The 27,108-nt window shown below is 43.6% G+C and overlaps 4 protein-coding genes across 5 annotated transcripts; 3 read left to right on the forward strand and 1 right to left on the reverse strand.

The window, feature by feature from the left end:
- The first annotated feature begins 862 nt into the window (after window positions 1–862).
- LOC119552834 (ribosomal protein S6 kinase beta-2) lies at window positions 863–12,656 on the forward strand. The gene is made up of 10 exons (XM_037862690.1): window positions 863–973; window positions 3,450–3,487; window positions 4,134–4,260; window positions 4,319–4,450; window positions 4,514–4,647; window positions 4,710–4,901; window positions 4,987–5,077; window positions 5,136–5,384; window positions 5,450–5,557; window positions 10,744–12,656. Exons 1-10 carry the CDS (start codon window positions 863–865, stop codon window positions 11,032–11,034), a joined length of 1,473 nt encoding a protein of 490 aa, XP_037718618.1. The 3' UTR covers window positions 11,035–12,656.
- LOC119552833 lies at window positions 5,725–9,304 on the reverse strand. 2 transcript variants are annotated; one of them, XM_037862688.1, is made up of 3 exons: window positions 8,206–9,304; window positions 6,076–7,269; window positions 5,725–6,015 (listed from the first exon to the last, which is right to left on the reverse strand). In XM_037862688.1, the coding sequence occupies exons 1-3, from the start codon at window positions 8,510–8,512 to the stop codon at window positions 5,846–5,848; spliced, it is 1,671 nt and encodes a 556-aa protein (XP_037718616.1). In that variant the 5' UTR covers window positions 8,513–9,304; the 3' UTR covers window positions 5,725–5,845. The 2 variants fall into 2 exon arrangements, with proteins under 2 accessions (XP_037718616.1, XP_037718617.1); XM_037862689.1 differs by having other exon boundaries at window positions 8,210–8,310.
- A 2,407-nt stretch (window positions 12,657–15,063) lies between the features above and the next one.
- Window positions 15,064–17,342, forward strand: LOC119553655 (tektin-1). Its single transcript, XM_037864141.1, has 3 exons — window positions 15,064–15,362; window positions 15,432–15,944; window positions 16,630–17,342. Exons 1-3 carry the CDS (start codon window positions 15,190–15,192, stop codon window positions 17,207–17,209), a joined length of 1,266 nt encoding a protein of 421 aa, XP_037720069.1. The 5' UTR covers window positions 15,064–15,189; the 3' UTR covers window positions 17,210–17,342.
- Window positions 17,343–17,703: 361 nt separating this feature from the next.
- On the forward strand, window positions 17,704–21,706 carry LOC119553880 (E3 ubiquitin-protein ligase Bre1). The gene is made up of 4 exons (XM_037864540.1): window positions 17,704–17,829; window positions 18,038–19,166; window positions 19,283–20,172; window positions 20,229–21,706. The coding sequence occupies exons 2-4, from the start codon at window positions 18,045–18,047 to the stop codon at window positions 21,325–21,327; spliced, it is 3,111 nt and encodes a 1,036-aa protein (XP_037720468.1). The 5' UTR covers window positions 17,704–17,829; window positions 18,038–18,044; the 3' UTR covers window positions 21,328–21,706.
- The last annotated feature ends 5,402 nt before the right edge of the window (window positions 21,707–27,108 follow it).

The following is a 27,108-nucleotide window of genomic DNA, read 5'->3' on the forward strand; positions in this document are numbered from 1 at the left end:
TAAGCCATCCTAGATGTTTTCAAAAAATCATCGATGAAACATCGATGTTAAAATTCGTTTTTGCTTAAAATATATAAATGACAGCTTTGTTCTGCAAAACAAATTTAATTTCAAGAAATCATTCATCACATCTGGCTTCTACTTTGTTCCTAACACTTTCCACACCTTAGGTTCTTCGCGCTTCCTCCTCAAAGCTGGAAATTCGCATATCTCCTTCGTTGTCTTTGAAATTAGCAAAAGGTATTATTGGTTAAAATCCACCGTAGCTTTCTTCCTTCACCACCACTTAATTTTCTGAAAATATGAAAATACAGCTTATAACTTAAATTATAAACCCTATTTTTTATTTGCCTTCCTCAGTGATGTGTCAAAAACATCGATAGCCGCCAAGGAACATCGATATTTCTAAAAATTGTAAAAACATCGATGCATCGATGTTTCCATCGATGTTTCTCCACCTCTAGCCATCACCTCGTGTTTCACTCGCAAACAAAGAAAAAAGTGCATTTAATTACTGATTACTGCATTGCGATTAGGTGTTCGCGAACAATTGCGTTTTTCTGCCGATCAGCGAAATTAAAGGGCGCGCGTGGGCAGGGCATAGATCGCAGTCTGTGTGTGCGAGCGTGTGTGCGTGGTGCGTGCGTCGCAGTGTGTGTGTGTATTTGTATTGCCATTAACTAATAAACAATAACCTTCGGGCCACGAAAGCCACGAAATCTGCTGCCCATCTGAACCAGCCGAAAGAGAAGACCAACAACTAAACTAAAGACTAAAATTAAACGCTTCCGCCCCGAGCGGACCAGCGGCGATCCATAGGTCCACATATCCATATCCACATCCATCCACACGCACACACACAATGGCGGACGTGAGTGATCCCAGCGAGCTCTTCGACTTGGAGCTCCACGACCTGGAGCTGCAGGATGACAAGGCCCGCGACTCCGACGACGACAGGATCGAGCTGGACGACGTAAGACAACCATAATCGCGCATCCATGTTCATTACATCGCTATGTATGCATGCATCACATATGTAAACTGCGCAGCAACAATTTCCCTCTTTGTTTACCTTTTCTGCTTTGTCTGCGAGTTTTCCTTTCGGTCGTCTGGGCATCCCAGTTACACACACCCCCTCCTTATATCCAATATTCCCATACCCATCCATCCACACACCCTGCAAACTCGGCTTATCTGCTGCGCAAATGTCTGGCGTCATCCATCCAGTCGCAGATTATTCAGCACGTACACTCATTATACGGAAAGTTCCCCACGATCCGAAAACCTCCTTACGAAACCATCGATTGATATTGGCCAATCGAAGCCAGCGGTGTCCTTCAAAATAATCAGCACCAATTACCCGCCACACTCCATAGGCTGTATGGAATGGCGGCCCCCTTTCGCACCGCCCCTGTCCAAACTGAAATGCAACAACTGCAAAGGTGGTGGGGAACGAGAGGGGGGCAGGCTGAAAACGATCGTCGGCTCGCTCGCACCCTCGAAAGAGTCTAAACTTCCACTTAGAAAACGAAATTCCTTATCAGCGAACATTATAAAGTTAGAAAATGAGAAAAACCTCAGCGAGCTGATAAGGGAGCACAACAAAATGAAGGAAAGAGCAGGCAGGCGATCGAGCGATCGTGCCAAACAGTAATATTTAGGGTGCTCTACGGAACCAGTTGTAACTGCACTTTAGAGCACCAAACTACACCGAAACAACATACGATATCGATGGATATATTCTCAAAAATTAAATATTAAATGTTTGTACTCCCAGCGTGAGATCATTTCACTTTTGTAAGGGGCTTGAGTTATGACTGGATTTATATGTTTTGTAACCCAAATGATTCGACAACTTTTTACATTGTTGTATTACATACATACAAGGGTACTTCTTAATTTGTTTCTCTCTTTCTATATTTATTAACCTGATGATTAAATATAAATATAAAACTTATATTATTTTATTTTTTTACCCTGTTTAGAAACCATTATGTGGTTTTAAAATGTACCAAGTCCAGTCTTTTCTAAGAATAAGTAATAGAATCATTAAGTAATCATCTTTGTAGTGTAGTTATGCCGTCATCTGCTGTTTTTTAATGGAATTGTATAGCATATTTGTAAAAAAGTTAGACATACTAAGAGGTTCTACAAAAGATATTAAGTTTAAGAGTGAGCCATTAAATAGCTTTTCATTCATCTTACTTTTTGCTCTGTGTATAATAGGCTCCTCTAGTGCTTGCAACTCCCCCTTCCTCCCCTTGTATCTTATAAATTACAGTTCTCGGGGGAACCACATATCAGGAAAGACCTTTTTGAGTGCCCGTTCTTATCACTATTATATCGCCCAGTTTCGACGACCTGTCGAATGTAATTTACGCAAGCGCGCACACCCCACCCTTTGCCTATCTATTGAATTTGTGTGAGCACTATAAATTATGATGGATTTGTTAATTGGAATTCACCGCCAACGCTGACGAGGTGAACCAGTTTTTAATGTGCTACGCGACGAGATGTCGAGATGCCGATTCCGATTCCGATGCCTATGCGGCCATTCGATTGAACTTTAGTCAAAAATGTTCTATACAAAATTTAGGCATGACGAGAGCGACTTCTGCTGATTCTGCCGCCCCTAACTGTGGCCTTCCCCCGGTTGGAGCAACCGCATCCGGGGGGCAGAAGATGGATCCGTGGGGGGAGACGAACAGCGCCAGCATCGCCGGCAGATTATTTGGCATTGTTCCGAGTTCTAAATTTAGTTTGTCATTAAAGAAAAGGTGTGTGTGCGTGCGGAAAGTGTATCTCTGTGTAGACGCCCCTCTCTTTCTCACTGTGTAAATCTAAATACCTCCGTGTGAGTGGGCACGAATGGGGGAGAAATTCATTGGCGTTACAGACTCCAAAGGCGGATATGCTATTCAAGATCCGCTGTCTGTTACGATGCCATCTTTTCGTTCATTGGAATCTCCCTCTGTTTAAAGCATATACTAAAAGTGGGGTTACATCGAATAGGGGGTTAGTTTGCAACATGGAAAGATATTGGGGTCTAAAACTATTTTATTCTCCAACATATACCCATTTTTAAGAACCCAAAAAAATAAATAAATATTTTTTTGTTACTCGTAGATAGTTTCATAAAAAATAACTTGGGTTTCGAATAGATCATTTATGAAAGCCAACAGTGATTGTTAGATGTTATTCTTATATTTCTATCCCTTCCTAACATTGAATAACCTGGTAATAAAAAACTTGAATAACTTGGTAACCTAGAGCATCAAGTCTTCGTTCATGTCTGCTGCTGTGTAACTTTCCCTTCAGCTGTTTGGTCTCAAGTTCGCAATAACTATGATTAATTGTTGATTTTTTCGCATGTATTCCGCTGGCAGTTATGCTCGCAAGTAAGCCTCATCTCACTCACACCCCTCCCTGTCTCTTTTTCTCGTTTGCAGGTTGACCTAGAACCGGAATTGAGCAATCTGCACCAAGAGTGAGTAATACCAGTGCTATGTCGCTACATTGGAGGACGTGACTGTGATTTTCCCAGTATGCGGGGGAGATAGTGGGTAGGATCGAATCCAACTTCCTCTCCAACCAGCTGAGCAGATAAAAACGGATAAAGCCGGGCCAAATGAGCAGCCTAATTGCCAATTATCAGCTCGAACTTGTTTACACACTGGGAACGGCGGCAGTGTTAACATCTGATTGATTTTGGCTCAGAACCTGATCCCGGCCAGACGCATTCCACCTGCTCGACTCCGGATTCCGGGCGATGATAAGGGACCAATAGACGGACTAACGGACGGACACAGAAGTGTTTACAACTGCTATTGACTACCAAACAAGCTGGCCGCCTCTTCAATGAGCCAGCTAGTTCGGTGTGTAAACAAGACTCACGGCAAACACTCGACGGCAATAATGTGAGAGCTGGTTGGAAGTGGAAGTGGATGCGGGAGGGAGGAGTGGACCGCATTGGAGGTGACGATTGGCGCGTGCACGCCATGGGATTTATTTATAGCACGTGGGCTGCTACTTTCCCACGCTAGACGACACAGACGCAAGCACCACCGAACAGAAGACAACAATTAAATCAGTCCCCTAACCCCAATACCCAATTCCCTATTCCCAATTAACAGCACTGAAGGCCAGGAGACCATACAGCTCTGCGAGGAGAATGTTAATCCGGGCAAAATCAAGCTGGGACCCAAGGACTTTGAGCTCAAGAAGGTCCTCGGTAAAGGTGGTTACGGCAAAGTATTTCAGGTAAGAAAATATCCCTTGATACACAGCTTACAGATCACTTATAATATGACTTATGCAGGTGCGCAAAACCGCTGGACGAGATGCCAACAAATATTTTGCCATGAAGGTGCTCAAAAAGGCATCCATTGTAACCAACCAAAAGGACACAGCGCACACTCGCGCCGAGCGCAATATACTCGAGGCAGTCAAGGTGCGATCGGTCGAGGATTATACCCTTAATCCCCTCTAATCCGCATTTCTTGGTTTTCCCTAGCATCCCTTCATAGTGGAACTGGTCTATGCCTTCCAGACGGACGGAAAATTATACCTTATTCTTGAGTATCTGAGCGGCGGCGAGCTGTTTATGCATTTGGAACGCGAGGGCATCTTCTTGGAAGATACAACATGGTAGATATTCATTTAACTAATAATATTGAGGGAGGTACTAATGATTTCACACTCTCTTGCAGCTTCTATCTAAGCGAAATCATTTTGGCTTTGGGCCATCTACACAAACTGGGCATCATCTATCGCGATCTGAAGCCCGAGAACATATTACTCGATGCACAGGGACACGTGAAGCTTACCGACTTCGGCCTGTGCAAGGAGCACATACAAGAGGGTATTGTCACCCACACCTTCTGCGGCACAATTGAGTACATGTGCGTGCGCCCGCAAGCCTATTTTAATTTTTCTCCCCCTGGGATAAGTGAATTTGAAATTAATTTGTGATCGCTTTGTTTGCAGGGCACCTGAAATCTTGACCAGAAGTGGCCATGGCAAAGCAGTCGACTGGTGGTCACTGGGCGCTCTCATGTTCGACATGCTCACAGGAGTCGTAAGTGAACAGTCAAAGAGTTTTGGAGCATCCTTGTATAATTGCTGAATTCGACTAGCCACCCTTCACCGCCGAGAATCGCAAGAAGACCATCGAGACCATTCTGAAAGCCAAGCTCAATCTGCCAGCCTACCTCACACCCGAAGCCAGGGATCTAGTGCGTCGCCTGATGAAGCGTCAGGAGCCCCAGCGACTTGGCAGCGGGCCCGAGGATGCGGCGGCTGTCCAAATACACCCGTTCTTCAAGCACGTCAACTGGGACGATGTGCTCGCCAGACGCCTCGAACCTCCTATAAAACCTCTCTTGGTAAGTCACACTAAATTGGAGAAAACTTGTAGGAATTTATATAATAATTTTGTTTAATCCAACAGAGAAGCGAGGATGATGTCTCACAGTTCGATACGAGATTTACAAGACAAATTCCAGTGGATTCACCGGATGATACGACGCTCAGCGAAAGTGCCAATTTAATTTTCCAAGTGAGTTGAGAAAATAATGGGGTAATCGATATAAGAATGTAATAGTAGATTACGAGTTAGGTGGTTCAACTAATGGAGATCATTTAGTTTGAGAAAAACTATATAACCGCCCTCTTCTCTCGGGAGTAAAGGCGGCCGTTTGTCCCTTTAAAACAATGATGAAGAGCTTTCGTACACTTCTGCTTCGTTTTTAATCAATAAGGGATCATTTTTGGGTGGTTTCACAATAAATACTTCACTAAACATTAGTTTAAGCCTAGGCAAGGGGCCGTCTCTCCAACTTAGGTATCAACGATAGTCAGCACCGCATTCAAAGTGGGGTTCCTTGAGGGGTATTCCCGTGGGTCCGTCTGTAAATTCACAGAAATTCAGACCAATCCGCCGGAAAGGATGACAATGGCTTTTAGGATTTCCCCATTTGCCTCGATACGTGAGCCAATCAGGAACCAGTGACCGACCTTTAAAAAACATTAAAAAATGGTCAGAGATGAGACACGATAATAATAAGCTCTTCTCACCATAAGATCTCAGGTTCTCGTAGCTTATATCCACATCCTTCCAAGTGTTCCATGGCGTTCCAAACCCATTGATGTCATACAAGCGAGCCACCTTGACAAAACGGTGCTTGCCTGGTGCTGTCCACAGACCATGTGAACCCTTGGCGGCAAATAGAACCGGATGGTTCTTGAATGTCGTCACCGTTTTGGGAAAGTTTGGACGCTGCAAGATACCTTTGCGTGTCTCCTGGCGGCGGAACTCGAAGGATCCCGTCAGCCGGTTATAGCTGTAATAGGCACCCGCATCGTGGGCAGACACATACATGGCCTGGGGTTCTGCGTCCCCATTGAAATACAGGCTCATGTGCTCCCAGTCGCCAACATGGCTGCCGATATCCTTGCGATTGCCCAGACAATATCCATACACCGCGGGGAAGGGAATCCTGCCAAGTGGCCCCAGACTCACGGTGCACATGGTCTTTCCCTGACTGTAGGGATAGAACATCCAGTAGGTTACATGGAAGCCCGGTAGCTTGCCCTTTCCGGTATTCGCCTCCTGTTCCGGAGCCTGGCCAATACTGTTCTCTTCCAAGTTGTCACCGGGATCGGTGCCACCGCTGAACTTGACATTATCTGCCAGATTAGCAATGAAATTGTTCACTGGCACTCCACTTTCCGTCTCCTGTTCTGGATCGGATTCTATTTGGGGCTTCTGGGTGGGTTCCAATACCAGTTCCTCGTACTGATTGAGTGGAGTGTAGTTGGTATCAACCGTCGCCTCTCGTTTAACACGCTGAAATAGTGGAAACAGTCTGGAGGATCTGCGGACCGTATCATTGCGTTCCTCGAGGGGATCAATGGAGACGGGAATGTAAGCAGCACGTGTGCTAACGGGTGGTGGAGTAGGCACTACTGGCATTATGGGTTCCCTCCTAGAGGGGCACATGGTGACCACTCCATAGATGGGCACCGGCTTCTCATTGGGGTTCCGTCCGTACAAAAAAGATTTGTCGTTCTCCAGGAGTTCCTGTACCTCATTGTTTGTGACTAGATGGGATTTGGTGGAGTACTCCCTGAACGGCATTCCAGGGCGGAAGCTGCTATCCTTGTCCATGGGATGGACATTCTGTAGAAACTCCTCCACGCCAAGCGGCATGAATTTCTCCTCCGGCGCCAGCCAGACGATGGGTGCCCACTGTTTGATCAGGCGCTCGACTGCAATGGTTCGGAAAGATGGAAAGGCCCCAGATAGGCTCGGTTAGTACGGCTAGCCTCGTTTTTAATTAGCGCCCCCCTCGAACCGCTGTAGATTACCCAACTTGCTCGGCCATCGCCCCTCTAGACTAGCTCTGATTTTCGTTTTTCAAACTCAAGTGTAATAAATTTCACTTTCACACTTGAGGCTCGGCCATCAAGTCGACTTGGCTAGGTGCTCCTCCTCGCCATGCCGCTCCACTGCCCTTACTGACAGCCCGAAAAAAAATAATCAAGTCGGTAGCGGTAATGTCTGTTATGGCTAATTCGCAAAATTAAACGCCAGCCGAGGCGAGCTGACGATTGTTCGTCCGACTACCGCTGTTCCATATAAATACGCACTTGGAGACCCGCCTGATGGGGCGACTCCCCGGCAGTAAGCAAGTGCCAAACGATGAAGTCGTTCAACCAAATCGTGACAGAAATTTCTCTTGGTCACACAAAGAAAACATTTTAGGTGGGGATGGGTAAATAGTGAAGGAAAGTGGCATTATGTGCTGCCCTAAATCATAAAATAATTGTTCTAAAATTGTAAAGTGCTTTGTGAAGCTAAAAAGATAGGAAATGAGGGAAACTGAAATTGTCATGACTCTTAAACCTCAACATTCCCATATAATATAAATTTATAATTGGGTAATCCAAAGATATCAAAAATGCATTTAATTATCCTTTCCCACTGATGATCCTCTTCTGATCATCTAAGTGCATAGGAAATTGGAATTTTTTAGTAAACTTCCAAATATGTTGAAAATCCTGATATCTGAAATATTTTAAATTCCTTTATAAAGACTATATTTAGTAAATGGAACCATTTGTTTTATGACTCGCTAGGATTTCGATAAGTAAAACCATTGTTTTTTGAAGCTGTCGCTATTTGTTGTTTCGGTTGATGCATACCTACTTCTTTATCTAATGGCGATATATGTGCATATTGCAACATTGGTTGTTGCTGTGGAGGCTGCTGCTCGAAGGAGGCGGCAGCTGCAGCTTCATTGTTTTGGACGTTATGTGTATTACTGTTGGTGTTGTCGATGAAAGTGGTGGCGACACCATCTGAAGTTGCATTCAAGAGTCTGATGTTGCTGCTGGCAGGCGATGTTGCTGCTGTACTTGCAATATTTGCTGCGTGTGTGCTGTGTGCGCAAAGCAGCGCTGCCAGGCATTGCAGCAACGAAAGTGAATTTATTTTCCACTGCTTGGACATTTTGCGACTTTTGCCTGCTTTGATTTGTATTTATATATTTGCTTTTTTTTTAGTTGTGGTTTGTCTTGGCTAGTGTTTATTTATTGGCTCGCTTGGTTGTTTGGTTTTTGGTTTTTACACACGATTCACGAACAAAGCGTGGCTTTTGTGTTATCGGCTCGGCCGTGTTGTTATTATTTTCACACAGTTCGAACGCTTGCCAATTTTTCACTCAGAGATATTTTACACATTTTTCGTTCATTGTGGCCAGTTAGCGCATTTATGTTTCTTTTATTTGGCTGCTTATGCAATGTAATTTATTTAACCAATTTAACACTTCCGCGCATTGACAGTTTGAGCAGCACAGCAGGTAGTCTCGTTCTTGTCCCAGTTTAACAAAAAAACTCAAACTGTTTGAGTGACTTGTGCACGTGCACGCATGCGCGATGAGTTTCTCTCGGCTTTCAGCTGGTCTCGTTGCCCTTCAACTGGTTTTGGGTCCACCAACTGGTAATCCCGATAGCCCTGAACCACCGATGACAATGCACGCTGGCCCCAGAATCAATGTCAACGCATTATGGTCGGTGAAATGTGGCAATTTCGGGCCAGTCCGACTGCGACTGGCTTGCAAAAAAAATGCTTATGAGCTGTGGGTCTAGGCCTTTCTCCAGCTTGGATTTTCTACCACGAGGCACGAAAGTTACTCGGAGTCGCCTTGTCTTGGGTTTGTTTTCTTTCTTGGTTTGCTTTTTGGCTGAGACTCCGCCTTGCTTGGGTGTCCGAACGCTTTGAGCGTTTCTGTGAGACTGTCGATGAGTGCAGTCAAGTGGCCAAGTCGGTGGATTCGGTAGGTTCCATGTTTTGGTTCGCTCGCTCTCTTTCTGCTGAGCTGCATTTTAAGCCAAGTGCGCTCCACCAGCCAGTTGCCTTTATCCCCACCTTCTCTCTTAACCGTTTTTTTTTTTTGCTTTATTTGTTTACAAACATCTGAGTTCGTTTTGGCCAGGTGAGTCGAACGACCCTTGAGCTGCTTTCGTTCGGCGTTTTGGGGCTCACTAAGCTGTGTAAAGTTTGTTTTGCCCATGGCTTTATGGGATTAGTGGGCTAAATGTGAAGTTAAATATTGCCTAATTAAGGTTTTGCAGTCTTTGGACAGCCGGAAATGTTGTTGTACTTTGCTTGGGGCTTATAAGCAAGTTGGGTAACCAGTGTGGACAAATTCTGATGCTTTATAGCTAGCACTAAAGTAAAGCAGATGTAAATACTAATTTAATTTGTTGCCAAGCAGTTGTTTAAATAAATTGTTTGTTTTGTTATTAGGAACAGAAGTGTTAGCACTAGAATTTAAATATTCCCCTATATCCAAACCAGTTTTTCATAGCTCTGTGTTAGATTAAGGAAAGTGGTTTTTACCAATACGAACGTATATCTCGGATTAGCTTTGATATAAATGGGTTAAGACAAAGCAATAGCTTTAAAGAACTGTATCTTTCGGTTATCTCATCGTAAATTCGCTAATTACTTAATGATGCTTGGCCGATCATCACGTGAGAGGCCAAGCTCAAGGTTTCTAAAACCGTACCGCGAAGCGGATTCATTTCGCACCTGACCGAGGCCCAAACTCGGATGCAATTAGAACTTTATTATGGATAATTGAAAACTTTCTCATTGCCTAGCCTGCTCGCTCGTCGCACCTCGAATTATTATTACGCCTTAGTGGGTCAGCGCTCGATCGCAGTTCCAATTAACGCGACGGCGCTCTCACGTACATTTCACCTGGTAGCGACAGGTGCCCCCGTCCACTCCATCTGCAGCTCCAACCCATGGAACTCCCCCTCTCAATCCGGCATCACGCATTTGTGTCCAGCCTCACAGATAAACACACGGCAGCCGGCGGCTTTTAATTATTTTATTGCATTTGCCGGTGGATTTCGTCAAGGCAGATATATATTTAATTAATGTCTCTCCTCGGCGGGTCTGGAAAATTATGTAAAATGTGTGTTACATGGAGCACAGCTTAGCCAGCCGGCTTGCATAATCCCTGCTCCGGCAGGCAGTGGGGGCATTATTAGTATTCAAGACGGGAATCGGATCGAATCGAGCTGGACTACCGACTACTGGTTGCCCGATCCGATTTCAATTGCGCACACACACGCGGTCGAGCAAGTGGGTCAGGGATTTGGGGGGATAGAGTCACACTCTAAATGGCAAGCAATTCAAGGTTTTCAATTTGTCGACTTTTTTTTTCGCAGGGTTTCACCTACGTAGCGCCCTCGATACTGGAGGACATGCATCGAGCCAACCGGATGCCGGCACGCTCCCCTCGACGTGCCCCTCGCCAGCTGCCGGATAGCAGCTTCCGGCTACAGTTCCCATCGGCCAACGTGGGAGCCAATGCTCCCATGGCCATGCACGGTCATCCACAGCGATCCGGAATGTTTGCCCGAGCCACGCCGCCGCATCATATGCAGACATTCGCGCCACGCCCCTCGCCAGCGCAGGATGAGATGATGGACGTGCAGCAGGGTCTGCCGATGGTCTAAGGGCTGGAGCGGTCGCTTCCCAACCATCCCATCCCGTCCCATCCCAACACCACCCCGCTTCCTTCCCAAAACAAAAAAAAAACAAAAAACAGAAATTGACAGTTACTATTATGACGTATGTGGAGTGTGGACTTGGTTAAGGATTCGGAATGAGCAGGACGATCACCAGGAGGAGATGGCGGAGCAGCAGGAGGAGGAGCACATGACCTTAGTGTGCAAGTTGTTTTTGTTAAAGAGAAGCGCGCACGGATCGTGCTGTTGAATGATTATGATAATGAGAGTGCCGAGGCAGATTATGAAGATGATTGTGCTACGCCAAGGAGAGCGTTCGTTTTTGGATACACCTAGATACTAAAGTTAGAGACATCCACATAAGCATATGCTATAGCAATTACTATGTATACACCTAGAGAGATGGTAGGCGAGATCGCAACCCGGGCCCGTTTCCCCCCAACCCCAAACTTATCCGTGTTTATGTATAAATATTATACTTACACTTATGTTTTATATAGGCAAAAAGGTAAGGTTTACACAATTTAGTTCAAATGTACACGCAACACTTTATTTTCTTTTTACACTTATTTAACTCCAATCGAAACAGACAGCAGACCATTTATATTACGAAGAAAGTTCTGTATTTGCGAGATAGCTCTATATATATTAATATACAAATGAAGCGTGTGAGTTGGTGGTTCGGAAATTTAGCTTCAGCCACAACTACATTAATCAAGTATAATTACTCTGGCTAGCAACGTTCTTTGAAGCTTATTTTTTTTATAGTTGTTTTCCAATTGGTTTTGTCATTTCGAACACCTTCGGTAGGCATGTAGTGACGTTAGTTTTTAGGGACAACAGCAGCGTAGCCAACAACACAAACTTAAATGAAATGTAAATTATAAACTAAACTAGAACATTAAAGAATAAACTATAAATTAAAATATATAAAGTAATGTAAAGGTTTCCCAGCTCGATTATAAAAAGTGACCCGACCTTGGGCCTAACTTGCTCGCATAGCCAATTTGTATTCAATAACCACCCCCAGAAGAATTCTCCCTCTTTCATAGTCAGCCCCAAGAATTGGTCTAATTCGATTTCGGTTGCATTTCTGGATTCAAGCTAGTAAAAAGGAACAAAATAATACCGTGTACTGAGAAGCTAAACGCTGCCACAACAATAAACCCAAAAAGGGGAGATATAAAAATGTATACAATCGATTACGTACTTTGATTATATTCCGTTTCAGTCTGAATCATATTTTTTTGTATTTGCCTAAGGAATGAGAAAATAGAAAAAGAAAATCTTCACAGAAAATAAAAAGCAAAAATTAAGATGTCAAATATAATCAAAAGGTGCTTTGAATTGTTTAAAAAGACAAGACAACTACAGAAAAAACGGAAATAAAACGGAATAGAAAACATGAAAAACTATTGTGTATAAAGAATATTTATATAAACAAAAAATAAATACCTCAAAAGCAATTATTTTTGTTACAAGCAGCTAAAAAGTGTGCGATGCAAATAAAGAACTTAACGAAATGATAACTACCAACTAAAGTACAGAAAGAAAAAACTATTAACAAAATAAATCGAGAAATTAGGAAACAGAATATATAAAAACATATATTTTTTTCATTGTACACTTATTTCTTTGTGTTTGGTTTTGTTTACTGCTAAATGTATTTTGTATTTAATTAAACAATCATTTTTTATATATAAGAAGAAAAAGAAAAACCCAAACAAAAACCAAAAATGAAACTGTTTTCATTTGTGGAAGGATATGTCTTATTTTCACTGTTAGTAGACATAACTAAGCGATGTGCTAAAGCCAAGAAATATGTAAAAAAAAAAGAAAACAAAAAACTAAAAAATGAAGCGGAAACGGAAGAAAATAACTATCGAACAAATACCCCATACTGAAGAAACACTGCCTACACAGAAGAGGAAACAAGAAGTAACAAAACATAAAACTAGCAACAAATTATTACCAACTACAATAAACAAACAAATCGCAAGTAAATGAATTTAAACCAGACCCGAGATCAAGGGCGAAACCAAACAGCAGAAACAGCACTAAATGCAGAGAGTTACAGAATTTCGTAGATAGCCAAGTTAACCAATTGAAACCGATCCTCCAGCACAGATCATCCAACTACAGATCGAACTAACGATCGATCAGGAGTCATGTTACCAAGGTTCAGCACCAATAACTGAGTTCGGGCCTAGAGCCCCAAACTGTACAGTCCAGCTAATTGAACCAAGTAATTAACCGATTCCGCAAAGTACTTACCCCCCAGATTGGGTGACTAAAAAGTAGAGATAAAGCCAGAATAGAATTTCAAAGTTCATTGTTAATAAACCATAAACAAATTACAGAGACAGCGATTCAACACAGGCTTAGTTATAGTTATTTTGTAGGAAGTACTGTCCCCAGGGGGCGTCGCCACATTTGTTGACAGCCCATCGAACCGGGCCTAATTGCATACCAAAATAACCAAGTCGATCAATAGTTCTGGAAGAGAGCTGCCATAAGCCATAAGATCGTTGAAGCCAAACGAAACCCGCAACACGGAAATCCAAAACAAAGAGCGAAACATTATAACGTCGACATTCAGAGATCCTAGTTAATTAAATTGTACATTTCTATCATTTAGCTGTAAGCGCAGTGCGTATATACGACTATGTGGATATAAAAGATGTATATGGCAAATGTGTATCGTAATATATTAAAACTTAATTTTACAAAAAAACGAAATACGTCTGGGGACTCAATCGAAAGCTTTAAGAGCTTTCAAGCTGCTTAAGTTATTAACAAATGGGGGCTTGTCAGCGGCTCTAAAACTGTATTGATGGGGCTATTCGTTGAATGTTTTAGAACCCCAAGGTTTGATATTATATTTTCAATATCAATAGTATATTGACATTTTAAATTATAAAAGTCGTAAATTTAAAAAACTTTCCTAAACATGTATTTGCTTAAAAAACTTTCAAATATGCAACTTCGTAAAAAATATAATTTATTTATTCGATTTTATTTTAAAATATTTATATGAAGCTGAAATTATACCTCTTCTCTTGGAAACCTCTGGTTTTCTCATCCAGATCCTCTCAAATTGCTATTTGAAATGCAAAAACCCATTCATCGACAGTTCTTTATTTTTAGTCACTCCCACTTGGACACGCAAATGTCATTGATTAGCATAATTAATGCCAAAAACTTCGCAATAAAGTAAAAAGTATGAAGGAGCAGTTCAAGTCAAAAAACGAAGGCGCAAAAGCGAAAGTATGTTAGCATAAATCGATCAAGGAGGAGCCACTGGCTCAAGGGGAATCCCCCGCGGGGCATAAGCTATTTATAGACATGCCGTAAGACGGGACCGCAAGGTGCAGGAGCAGCTGGCGGAACCGCCGGCGGCTCCTTCGGCGGATTTGAGCTCCGTGTGCCCAATTGGACTGACTGCCAGGTGACACACGGCACAAGCGCATTGGACAAGTACATGCACACGGTCGGATGAAATTGGTACACTGAAAATGGATCCTTAAATATTTGGTAGGAGGAGATCATTAATTGAATAATAACCCATTTTAAGTATTATCAAGGAAAGGCATTTATCAAAAGTTTTGGTAATAACAAATACATTTTAAGATAAAATATTATATTTTTGATTTTAAGAAATGGTATATGTATCATTTCTAAGGGTCCTGAAAGCATTCTTTAATCATATAAAGATATAAATACTATAATCTTAGGGGTAAGAAAGATATTCTTTTCGAGGCATAAGTAGTAGGTTAAATACTTTAGTTTTTTATCGTGTAAGTTAAAGGGTATGCGCTGAGGTGGGGATAGGCAGCATAACAATAAATACCGCTAGGCAACCGTAAATTCCCTAGCATGAATCGATTTAACATGCCCGCGGGAGCGGAGGGCAGGCCACTTAGGTCGCCAGCGACTCTCCTCCGACTCCGGCTGAGATTCCGAGCCAGGCAGCCAGCCAGCCAGGTACACATAATTTCCTGCCCGGTCTCGAGAAGTGTGCCAGGTGGGGACAATCGAGTGTAGAGATTTAGCAGTGACAGTTACACTTTCTATTAAGCGCTTCTTGAATATTTCACTTCTTACGCAATCTTAACCCATTCTGATTCAATCCCAGCCAGTAAGATGTTGCCCAACCTGAAGTCGCGCCGTATCAGCGGCCTCCAGCTGGCCGGGAAGCACTTGGGTCCTGTGGCCAAGTGCCCGCCCAGGTATTCCGAGGAGGACTGGGACTATAACAACAAGATCAAGTTTCGAATCACCTGCGACCAGGAGAAGCTGGCCGAGCGGATCGTGGAGTGAGTATATCGGGAGTGAAATGGTATCCCATGGGAGCGGATTCAAGTTGGTGACCCTATTTTGTCTAGGGAGTCACGTCGCGTCGTGGACGAAACGAAGGACACGACCAAGAACTGGCAGCGCGAGGTGGAGCATCATATGCGTGAGAGGACCAGCGAAATTCGATTTTTGGTGGACGAGCTGAATCGGCAGAAGAAGACCGCCGCTCTGGAGGATGAGGCCCTGAACACCTATCGCAATCGGGTGCTGAACTGCATTGAGTTCCTCAAGGATAAGTCGTTGGCTATTTGCAAGCAGTGCCTTATCCTTCGGGAGGGCAGAATCGGGGTGGACCTGTGCGACGATGAGGTGGACCGCTCCTTGCGCCGCGAGCTGAAGGTGATCAAGGGCTGTCAGGGATTGGCCGATGCCGCCCTGAAGGAGGCCGAGGAGCAGATTCGCAAGCTCCGCGGCGCCATCTATCTGCTGGATCAGGATCTGGCCGCCAAGGATAAGTCGCTGGCCATCGATGAGAAGAACTTGAAGCTCAAGGAGTTCCAGCATGATCTGGCTAAGGGTTCGGATTTGTCCAAGCAGCACTGGTAGGTTTAACCCACTTGTTCTATTTGGTTCACAAATATGAAGACGATTCAAGTTGGGACTTTAAATTGGGAACTATGAAAGATTTCGCTTTGAAAAGCTTAATTTTCTACCAACTTTTTTTTCGTTCCGTTACAAGATTCAGTCTATGAACGACCTATTGGAAACCCCAATAAAAGTAGAGCTTTTTAATAAGTAGTTCGGTTACTTTTGAATACTATACATTTTAATATTTAGTTACATTTGTGTTTAACAGCGCAGAAATTCGTTTGACCTCCTTAGACTGGATTTTTTTTCTTCCATACTGGGTTTAGCTTTAAATATGGTTTAAAAACTGTTCGATTCACCTTAGTATGTTTACTTTTAAACGTAAATTTAATTATTTTTTTAAATTACTGTTTTCTAATATTCAAATATATATGCCTTTGACCTAAAAGTATAAAAATGTCATAACTTGTATTACAAAGTCAAGTAGTTAATATACCTCTTACATTATGGATTGAGGAAGGTCAAACTTAATAAAAAAAACCGCAGTTTCCTAGGTGACATTCGATACAATTGTCCTGGGTCCTATAAGAGTGTAATTTAGTGATTAATTTGCACCTAGTTATATATATAAATCGACCTGATTGTTGCCATGACTCCTTGACTTTCTCTATGTTTCCACCCAACCTCTACCCCCAATAGCCAATTTTCGCTGACCGAGTGGCAGGCGCAGACGTACGAGAATCTGGAGGCCAACGCCAAGGCTTTGGTCTCCGCCGGGCAACTGCGGGCCTACATCGATCTACTGCTGAAGCAGGTCTGCGAGGACATGCAGAACCAGACGGACAGGACCAACGAGGCCTTCGAGCGCAGGATTTCGGAGACGAAGCACGTGAAGCAGTGCCTGGAGAACAAGCACAAGGACACCATGGACCACATCCACCAGGTGCAGCGCAACATGACCGAGCTGGAGAAGGAGATGATGGACAAGCAGAGGGCCATCACCCTGTGCCAGACGAGGCTGAGCAATCGAGCCCACCGTCCCGGATTGGAGCTGACCTGTGACATGGTCCAGGATGCTCTCTACAACGAACTGCAGGCCCTGAAGGCATCCGTCTGTAAGCTCAACCAGAAGCTGAACGAGAACAAGGCCTCCATGCGGTACCTGATGCACGTCCAGGTGATGCAGGAGGAGGAGATTAACATCAAGGCGAACACCTGCAAGATCGACGAGGTCGACTGCATGACTCTGCGACAGGCCCTGAAATATCAAACCTTTTAGTCGGGCAGCACTACCTTCAGTACCGCACACAGTAGTCGCCACCAGCCACCATTAATCAAATTAGATGCATGTGCATTTCGTGTTCGATCCCAAATTACTTAATAAATTGAAATTCACTTTCGATTTCCAGTTACCAAAAGAGGTTACTTGATGGGGGGACTTGATGTAGAAATAACCATTGGAGTAAAATAGCTCAATATAGCCTTATTTAAATTTGGAAACCATTATGCTCTTAATCTATTTATTTGCTACTAAAATATTTTCAAAAATAAACTTTTGTAATCAAAACATGTAATTTTTAGCTTTCGCAAAAGGAAGCTGTACAAAAGTAATTTTTAAAAAAATAAAAAACCTTGAACTTCTTCCCGCCTAAATTTTAATTTCCCGCTCGGGCTCTAGTATTTTCGGTATTTTCTTCGTTCAATCGATAAGCGATAGCCACATATCGATAACGCGAACGCCAATATGAGAGTTCTTTTAAAAGTGTTACCGTACCGGTGTGAAAATCCCAAGTATGACCGCAACCCGCAAATGATATTGATGAAGCCTGACAAAACGTAGAAAAGCATAAGAAAACCTTAATTAATGTTAAGTTAAAAGTGTACAAACCTGAGATTAAGGTGAGTGGCACGCCATGTTCTAGATATCGAGTACCCAAAAGACCGGGTGGATTGGGCTGTGGCGGGGGCTTAACACCTCCGCCGCCGCCGCCACCGCACACGATAAAAAATGGAGTACAGCCACGAATGGCAAATCAATAATTTCGGCACTCAAATAATTCTCACAACTGCAATAAGGCCTTTTCGTCCTCTCTGTCTCTTATTGCAGTGCAAGGATGTCGAAACGGAGCGCCGACGACGCCAGCGGGAGCAGCTGTTTGGTGGCTGCCGCCGCCGGTCAGCCGCCCATCAAAAAGGTGCACTTCGAGCCCCATCTGATCGGGCCTGTGTCCACACTGGAGGAGATGGACATCAAGGTCCTGGAGTTCCAGAACAAGAAGCTCGCCCAGCGCATCGAGCAGCGGATGCGAACGGAGGCGGAGCTCCGACATCGCATCGAGCAGCTGGAGAAGCGGCAAACACAGGACGACGCCGTTCTGAACGTGGTCAACCGGTATTGGAATCAGCTGAACGAGGACATCAGGGTACTGCTGCAGCGCTTCGATGCCGAGACGGCCGATGAACTGGAGAACCGGAACGAAAACGAGGTCACCACCTCGTTCCTCGCCCAATTGTCCACATGGGACAAGGAGGAGCTGGACGAAAAGCTGGCCAACCGCGTCCAGGTGTCCAAAAGGGCGGTGGCCAAGATCGTACAGGTTATTGATAGGTTAATGCAACGCAATGAGAAGATAACTCATGTATTGAAAGGTGATAGTTTGGCTTCAGCTGGGTCCGGCGAGGAGGAGCAGCAGCAGTCCAGCGGCGATGCGGAAACCACAACGTCATCGGCCGGTGTCCATGCGCTGGAGGAAACCCTCAAGCAAACGCACATCGAGATCATGAGCGAGAACCACAAGCTGCAGAACCTGAACACCTCACTGCACGAGAAGTTCCATACCATGTCGCTGAAAATGAAGGAGTACCAGGACGCCCACACCGCCAAGGAGACGGAAAACGCCGAGCTGAAAAACCAGATCGACGAGCTGCAGTACGATCTCGAGAAGATCCATTGCCGGAACGATAAGCTGGAGAACCACCTGGCCGAGGCCATTGAAAAGCTGAAGGCCTACCACCAAATCTACGGTGATCCCAATAAGAGCACTAATAGTGCCAAGACACCCACATCCACGGCCACTGGCAGCGCCACGACTAGTGTTAATAGCCAGCTCTTGGAGGAGCTGCAAAAGGAGCTGGAGGAGTACCGCGAACTGGCCAACAATAGACTCCAGGAGCTGGATAAACTTCACGCAACGCATCGCGAAACGCTCAAGGAGGTGGAGAAGCTCAAAATGGATGTAAGAAATCAAATAAGAAGATGTAAAACTTAAATTAGTCTGCGAAAATCATTCAGCTCTTATGTTTAATAATTGAGTCATTTCCACCTGCTTAATCTTAAAAATCTTATTTCCAGATACGACAGCTACCCGAATCCGTAATTGTTGAGACAACGGAGTACAAGTGTCTGCAGAGCCAGTTCTCCGTGCTGTACAACGAGTCCATGCAGATCAAGACCATGCTGGATGAGACCCGAAACCAACTGCAGACGAGCAAGAACCAGCACCTGCGACAGATCGAGTTAATGGAGAGCGAGGAGCTTATTGCTCAGAAGAAGGTTCGCAGCGAGATGATCCAGATGGAGGACGTTCTGGCCCTCATCCGGAAGGAGTATGAGGCGCTGCGCATCGAGTTCGAGCAGAATATGGCCGCCAACGAGCAGACCGCACCTATCAATCGCGAAATGCGTCACCTGATCACCTCTTTGCAGAACCACAATGGCCAACTAAAGGGCGAGGTGCAGCGCTATAAGCGCAAGTACAAGGACACCTCCACGGACAACTTGAAGATGCGCAAGGAACTTGACGAAGCTCTAGCCACACTCGAAGGCAACAAGTTGCAGGCAGCGTCAGGTGCGGCAGGCGAAGAAATCAAGCAGGAGAACTCCACAAGTGTCAAGGAGGAGAACTCCAACAACACCTCCGCCTGTGGCCAATCAAACCAAACTAATTCCGGCAACGATACTAACGTAGCCATCAAGGAGGAGAATCACAACTCGGCCGAAGATGAAGCTGACGAGGATGCCAGTGGAAAAGACGTCAAGGACGGCATCAAGCAGGAGAAGCTCAGTGCTAGCGAGGCTGCGGCAGCCGAGAAGAAGGATTCCCCTGGGCCCGGAAACACGACGACATCAAATACAAATTCAGCGCCGGTGAAAAGTGAAAAGGATTCCAAGGATGGTGTTAAAGGCAAGGAAGTTAAGACTGTGGAAAGCGAAACGGTGCGGGATCTGAAGGCGCAACTAAAGTAGGTTTATTCAATCAATTGCGACAATCTGTTTAACTTCATTGTTTGATTCACAGAAAAGCGCTGAACGACCAGAAGGAAATGAAGCTCCTGCTCGATATGTACAAAGGCGTCTCCAAGGATCAGCGCGACAAGGTTCAGCTGATGGCCACGGAGAAAAAGCTGCGTTCGGAGATCGAGGAGCTTCGGCAGCAGTTGAAGAAGCTGCAGGAGAGCAAGCGGGAGGAACGTAAGAAGTTGGCCGACGAGGAAGCATTACGTAAGATAAAGCAACTAGAAGAACAGAAGTATGAGCTCCAGAAGCAGATGGCGAATCACAAACCCTCAGATAACTCGTGGGGCAGTGGAGCCCCTGGCACAGCCAACTACACGAGACCCTTTGTCGGCTCCCACGAGGAGGAGGCGTTGCTCAACGAGATGGAGGTGACTGGGCAGGCGTTTGAAGACATGCAGGAGCAAAACTCAAGGCTAATTCAACAGCTGCGCGAGAAGGACGACGCCAACTTCAAGCTAATGTCGGAGCGCATCAAAGCCAACCAGCTACATAAGCTTTTGCGTGAGGAGAAGACTGTGCTTGAGGATCAGATGGCCACGGCCACCACGCAGATTGAGGCAATGCATATTGTTCTAAGAAAGCTCGAGGAGAAGGAGCGCAGCCTACAGGCAACCGTGGCCTCCATCGAGAAGGAGCTAATGCTGCGCCAACAGGCCATGGAGATGCACAAACGGAAGGCGATCGAATCGGCACAGTCGGCTGCGGACCTCAAGCTGCATCTCGAAAAGTATCATGCGCAGATGAAGGAGGCGCAGCAGGTGGTGGCCGAGAAAACCAGCTCACTGGAGGCAGAGGCCTACAAAACCAAGCGGCTGCAGGAGGAGCTTGCGCAATTTAAACGCAAGGCGGAACGCATGAAGAAGATGGAGATGTCGGGCACGACCATCGATGAGGTGATGATCGAGGAGATCCGTGAGTACAAGGAAACGCTCACGTGTCCGTCGTGCAAGGTGAAGCGGAAGGACGCAGTGCTGTCAAAGTGTTTCCACGTCTTCTGCTACGACTGCCTGCGAACACGGTATGAAACGCGGCAGCGGAAGTGTCCCAAATGCAACTGCGCCTTTGGCGCCAACGATTATCATAGGCTATATCTGCAGTAGATAAGCGATAGACCCCGTAACGATAATTTAGATACGTTCCGGTCATGTCCTATTCACACACAAAACACACCACTCCCACACACACCCAAGCAGAGACAGTCACACCCACATTCATGCCGGATTATTCATTATGCATATATTACCTACGTACTAATATTTGTTTAAGTAGTCTCCGAATAACTCCTCCCCTGATTCCCCATGGCAATTAATTGAATTTGTTCATTCTGGCGCCAAGCAAAAGCATCTCATTATGAGTGCCGCGAGTCCAAGTCGCGGTTTTTTTATGTAGCTTCTAGTTTTTGTAAATCAAACTCTATTTTTAAATGATTTAATTTGAAAACTAAATGTACGAACACTAATAAATGGCTAAAAAACTAAATGTTTAGCGGTCCCAAAGTTCTTCTGATACCCAAATCCAGTGTATGTCCTTTGTCTTTCGTTCATTTATAAATGTTATCTTAAGCATATTTATACTGTCCCCTATTATTCTTAAGTAAACTACTCCTATTGTAATGATCAAACGTAGCATAGATATAACTGTATAAACTTGTCCGAGAACCCGTTTAAATGTCGCGCTTTGCTTTGAAGGGCTGCTAACTTGGTTACAATTTAAGCATAAATGTAATAACGTATGATCGGAAATTGTTGTTCAGCTGAGCAGAATATTTTGATTGTTTTTTTGTTGTGTGTAAGTGTAATCGTTTAATCTGTGTACTGTTTCATGAATAAAGAAACTTTTGATCAGAGTAATCGTGACTTGAATCCTATGTTATTTGTCTACATAAAATCCACCTGTTCAGCACCCACGAAATTATGTTATTGATGATGTTATTAACATAGAGGTGTATCTTGAGTCTGTTATTTTTTGGCGCGGGTGGCCTATCGGGGTTTGAAAATTTTGAATTTGTATTTTGTTTCTTAATAAATAAATAAGAATAAAAGTTAAATATAGATTTTTTCCCATGTACGTAGAATTGGCCTTCATCAAAAGTTGTATTTTAACGGAACTTACGAAGTATTGTTTTCGGAACAGTTTTTATTACTTTCATTGTTTTTTAAATAGTTCTGTAATCAATATCTAATTGGTATTTCTTTGAAGTAGTAGGTTGAAAGGTAACCTCATTAGTTATATTATTCAAACTGTTGCCCAAGCGATATAGTTGTATTCTTTTTTGCTCGTTCAGTAACGGATATACGATATTTATAGGTAAATCTAGTTTAAGCGGACCCAGTTAGGTACAAATTGGCGAGAACAGCCCAGTTCACCATTCTCCGGTAATTAAGCTACCTAGCATTTATAACAATGCCTCAAGAGCAGCGGCATTGTCTTGTGCAATTATAATTAACCATTGACGCAATTCGGTGACCAAAAGTTAGCCAAAAAGTTATTTTCCTTGGGCAGGTGCTCGTGGTAACAGCGCAAGCAACAGCAAAAGTGTATATTGCGTTTGGGCAAATAGCCCCCTCATCGATGCCCTTAAAAGGTGAAGATGATTAATTATTGTTCTGTAAACCACCAAAAATGACATGGAAATTTCTACGATCTCAACGACCCCGGCAATTTTCGGTGGATTATGGCTAAGACCAAAATCGCAAAAGCTCCGTAAAATCTTGTGGGCAGTGATGTGTGTTTGACTGTGTTTCGAAAAAGGTTTACCCCTGCCATCTCATCAGTTTACCCAACCCAATGTACCCCCTCCGCTTCACAGAAATTGCGAATTGTTTCGTCTGCTTTGCGCCATGTAATGTGTTTATTAAAAATTATTGTTATTGTTCGCATCGAGAGGTGGCGGCATCTTTATAAACAGGCTACCAGCTGATGTGGAGCAATTGGACGGGTTGTCGGGCTGTTGGGGCATCTTTGCCGTAAACTCGTTATGCGGCAAGCCAGGTTAAAAATAAAGAAAAAAGATGAAAACGAAAAATAAATGTGAAAAGACCAAGAAATTAAAATCGTGCCAGCGATGAGTGAGCACATTACACCAAGCACTTGGCGAAGCGAGTGCGGTTATTACCAACATAACGAATGGGTTTAAAATGTGCCTGGGCCGGTGGAGTAGGTCAATCCGGGCTGGTCAGGGACAATGGCGAAGGTTATCGGTGCAATCAGGGTTATTCGGGTCGTAAGACAGCCAGGAGATCCCAATACGGAAGTCTCACTGGAGGACGAGATCAATTTAGGTTGGAATTAATTGACTTAATAGCCTGTTTATGTGAGATATATGATTGTTTCCTTTAGTCGAAATGTTTTATTCCACTTTTCGAAAATTTTGAAAGGTACAATACCCTTTAAAGGATAAATTATGGACCAACAAATGCATATTACATAAATTATAATAAAATTAATATGCAATGATTTTATTATTTTCAAATCGGAATACAATTGTCCTAAAAGCTATCCACTATATATATTTAATATATGTTTAGCCCAGAAAAACAGAAAACAGACTGCACCTCAAATTTGGAAAATCTTTAAGATTTTAGATTGCCAGTTAGAGACCTAAGAGTTTTAGTGTGTTTTAGAGCTAAATGCTAATGAATTAAAATTTTCTTGGCATGCCATCAAGGTTGCCAAGGGACTACTCTCACAACTGACCTTCTTTCGGCCATCAATTAACGAAATTGTCATTGAATCAGGGCTCATAACAAGATCAACCTTAATTATCATCGAACAAAGGCATTTTCACACTGCAGTTTAATGATTGTTTAGCACTCAGGGCGTGCCTCCACCTATCCAATCGACTCGCCCACGGGCAAACGGAAACGAATCATTATATTAGCATGCTGGCGATCGTAACTCAGTGGATGCCCCGATCATTGGACCTACGCCCTTCGGGTTGGGAAATGTCCAAATGCCTAAGATGCGCTCAAATCTCCAAGCCCACGTCGCGGCCCTGGGTCCAAAAAAAGAGCCCATAATATCAAAGGGCCAACGCATTTCCCAGCCGTAAACTGCAGTCGCAATTCGAATTTGGAACTGGAGAGCTGGGTAAATATCACCATATCACCCAGATGACGTAGCCGCCGGTGGTTGGTCATTAGGTGTTTGGCTATTAGCAACAGCGACAGCATCATTACCAATGTGGGGATTGCATTTTCAAGGTTGGCGACCATTCTCGCTTCACTGCCATCCGAAGTCGGACCATGAAAATGCAAATTTTTTACCAGACCCAGTCGCCCCAGTGAGCAATGTTTTTCAATCAACCTAATGAGTAAAATAACCACGAAAAAGGGGGAGGCGGCGGATAAAATGTGGGTTTATATACGGGGGTTGCTAGGTGTAGGAGCCGAGGAGAAAAGTCGAAAATGAACCGCCAGCGAACCTGATTTACAGCCAATGGCCAAGTAACCAACTGAATGGACTGACTTCCATTGCTTAACAACAGCAACACTTTAATACTTTATTGCTACCTTTGATGGCTGGGATCAGGCTCAAACCCATGGCTCTGCTCTCCTCAGTACCAACAAAGGCAGTTGGCCAAAAGGTTCGTGTACTTCGTACTTTCAGTTTCGGCTGGCCAAAAACTTGTTCCCTCCATCTCCATCTCTATCTTTATGCAGCCGCAGCATTTACCAGGCCAAGCGAACAAACCGATCAGATTGCATTCGAATCCCGCTCAGACGCTCGGCTTCGGCATAGGCTTCAGCCATATAGCGCTCATGTCTGTGTGGCCATTATATAATCCAGTTAATTTCTTTAACAATTTTTGCTTCTCCTCGCCGTTTTCGTTGTTTTGCTAGACGAGAGGCCTCTCCAGCCAGCGTCATTCGTTGTTTGGACCCCGCGTTGTTTGGACGTACTTTTCAATCGGCGCGTCGTCTCTCGAAGATCGTCTGACATTGCCATATCTCGAGGAGATATATTAGTCGTAGCTCAAGACCCCGCATCAAGGATTGCAAATCGGGCGTTTGGCATTGCTCATACGCAGCGTGTGACGTGCTATATTAAGCGATAAAGGGATCTAAAATAGGGTGTAAGTGTTGAAGTGTTTGTGTTTGTGATAAATCAATGGAGTTCTGAAAAAAAACATTAAGGGATTTTTAAAGTTTGTTATAAAATGGAGAATGACTAATCATCATACATTTATCAACCAATTTTGAATGTTTTCCGAAATGAAGCTTGATCTAAATTAAAGATATCCTCAGAATATCGAACTGAATAACTTATCTGTGTTGATATTTTTTTAAAAGACTCAAGTTTGAAAGCCTTAAGACAAAACCGCAAAATATAATTTGATTTTCCAGCAGAATTCAATCAAAAAGTAATCAAGAGCTGAGAGATATATCAAAATGCAATTAACCTTTAGACAAATTCGACCTGAATCCGTGTGTAATCAACTGGCAACCTTCTTCAAAATCAATCAGCCAAGAGAATTTGAGGCTGTGGACTTACAATTACCGAATAAGCCACGATTGCACCGCCTGTTGCATTATTGGCCAGTTAGCCACACAAAAGCCACGCAAGCCACAACGAGCTCCTAATAAACATGTTGAAACTGCAGGCGAAAGAGAGGGGTAGATGCCGTGCGAGAGAGATGGCAAGCGGGATCCAACGGGCGCATTGCCCAATGACATTTTGAAATCGCATTTCCAGTTGGGGGGAAAACCGACCAAACGAAAATTGAAAAACCGACAAATATAAAAAAAGAAAAAAAATAAACGAAAGCGAATGCAAATTTTTAACCAACTGAAATCAATTAAATGGCACAGAGTTCGCAACGAATCGAAGACATATCTTGTATGCAAATGGGTCGATGTCATGGGAAAACGGATTTCGATTATCGGGGCTCAAAAGCGACCAAGACAAAGGGCAAGAGACTATGGACCGCCATAAAACAATCAAATTGAGCCGCAGTTCGGATCACAAATTGTGTGCAAATATTGGGATAAAGCCGAGCGTGTTAGTGCATCCCATGATCGCACTTTGTTTATCTGCAAAGTCAAACATTGTGACTCCAAAATGGGGAACTTTGTTCAGCCGCTTTCCACTTGTTTTTCTTTACATGTGTGTACCTCCCTATTGATTATGATGCAACAAACTCAAAATCGGGCAAACAGTGAACCTCTTTCTTGTACTAGCTAATTGTGAACACTGTTTTGTATTTTCCATATCCATTTTTTGACCCGCTTTCGGTAAACAGTTTTGAACTTGAACCAAATCGCCACTGAGGTTTCGCTTTTTCTTTTGGTCTTTTGGCCATATTTTATATGTGGCCATAATGCCATTTTGTCGGTTTATGGGTCCCCTAACAACAAAGAAGTGAATAAATTACACATTTTCTCATTTCGTCGCCTTCGAGTTCGTTGAAAAAATGTATTGTCCATTTGCATTTGGTCGGTGTTTTAACAAAAACGCGTCTCTTGTGAGTTTTAATTAGCAAATATTTGCAAATTACAGCGATCCGTGATCCGGTGGCGTTCGCCTTGAGATCTCTGAGACCTTGAACTAATTTCGATGGGAAGACCATTAATAATCATATAGATAAAACATGTGGAGAATTATTAAAGAAAAAATTTATATTTGTGATAGCTCATATGTGATTATGATATTAGGCCAAATTGATAAATATGCGAAATAATTATTAATTTAGTGACTGTTGATCCCTTAGTAAATTCGATTATGGAAATTTTTTAGTTAAAAACACGAGTCAGCTTTCTTATAGAAGAAATTACTTTTTTTTAATAATAGGCAGACTGATAAATAATTTATTCTTATTTATTTTTAAACTTTAAGACATTTACTATGTAATTAAAACAAAGAAAGATCAATCATTTTTTTAA

Source organism: Drosophila subpulchrella, chromosome 3L (assembly GCF_014743375.2).
Source record: "Drosophila subpulchrella strain 33 F10 #4 breed RU33 chromosome 3L, RU_Dsub_v1.1 Primary Assembly, whole genome shotgun sequence".
NCBI classification, from domain to species: Eukaryota; Metazoa; Arthropoda; class Insecta; order Diptera; family Drosophilidae; genus Drosophila; species Drosophila subpulchrella.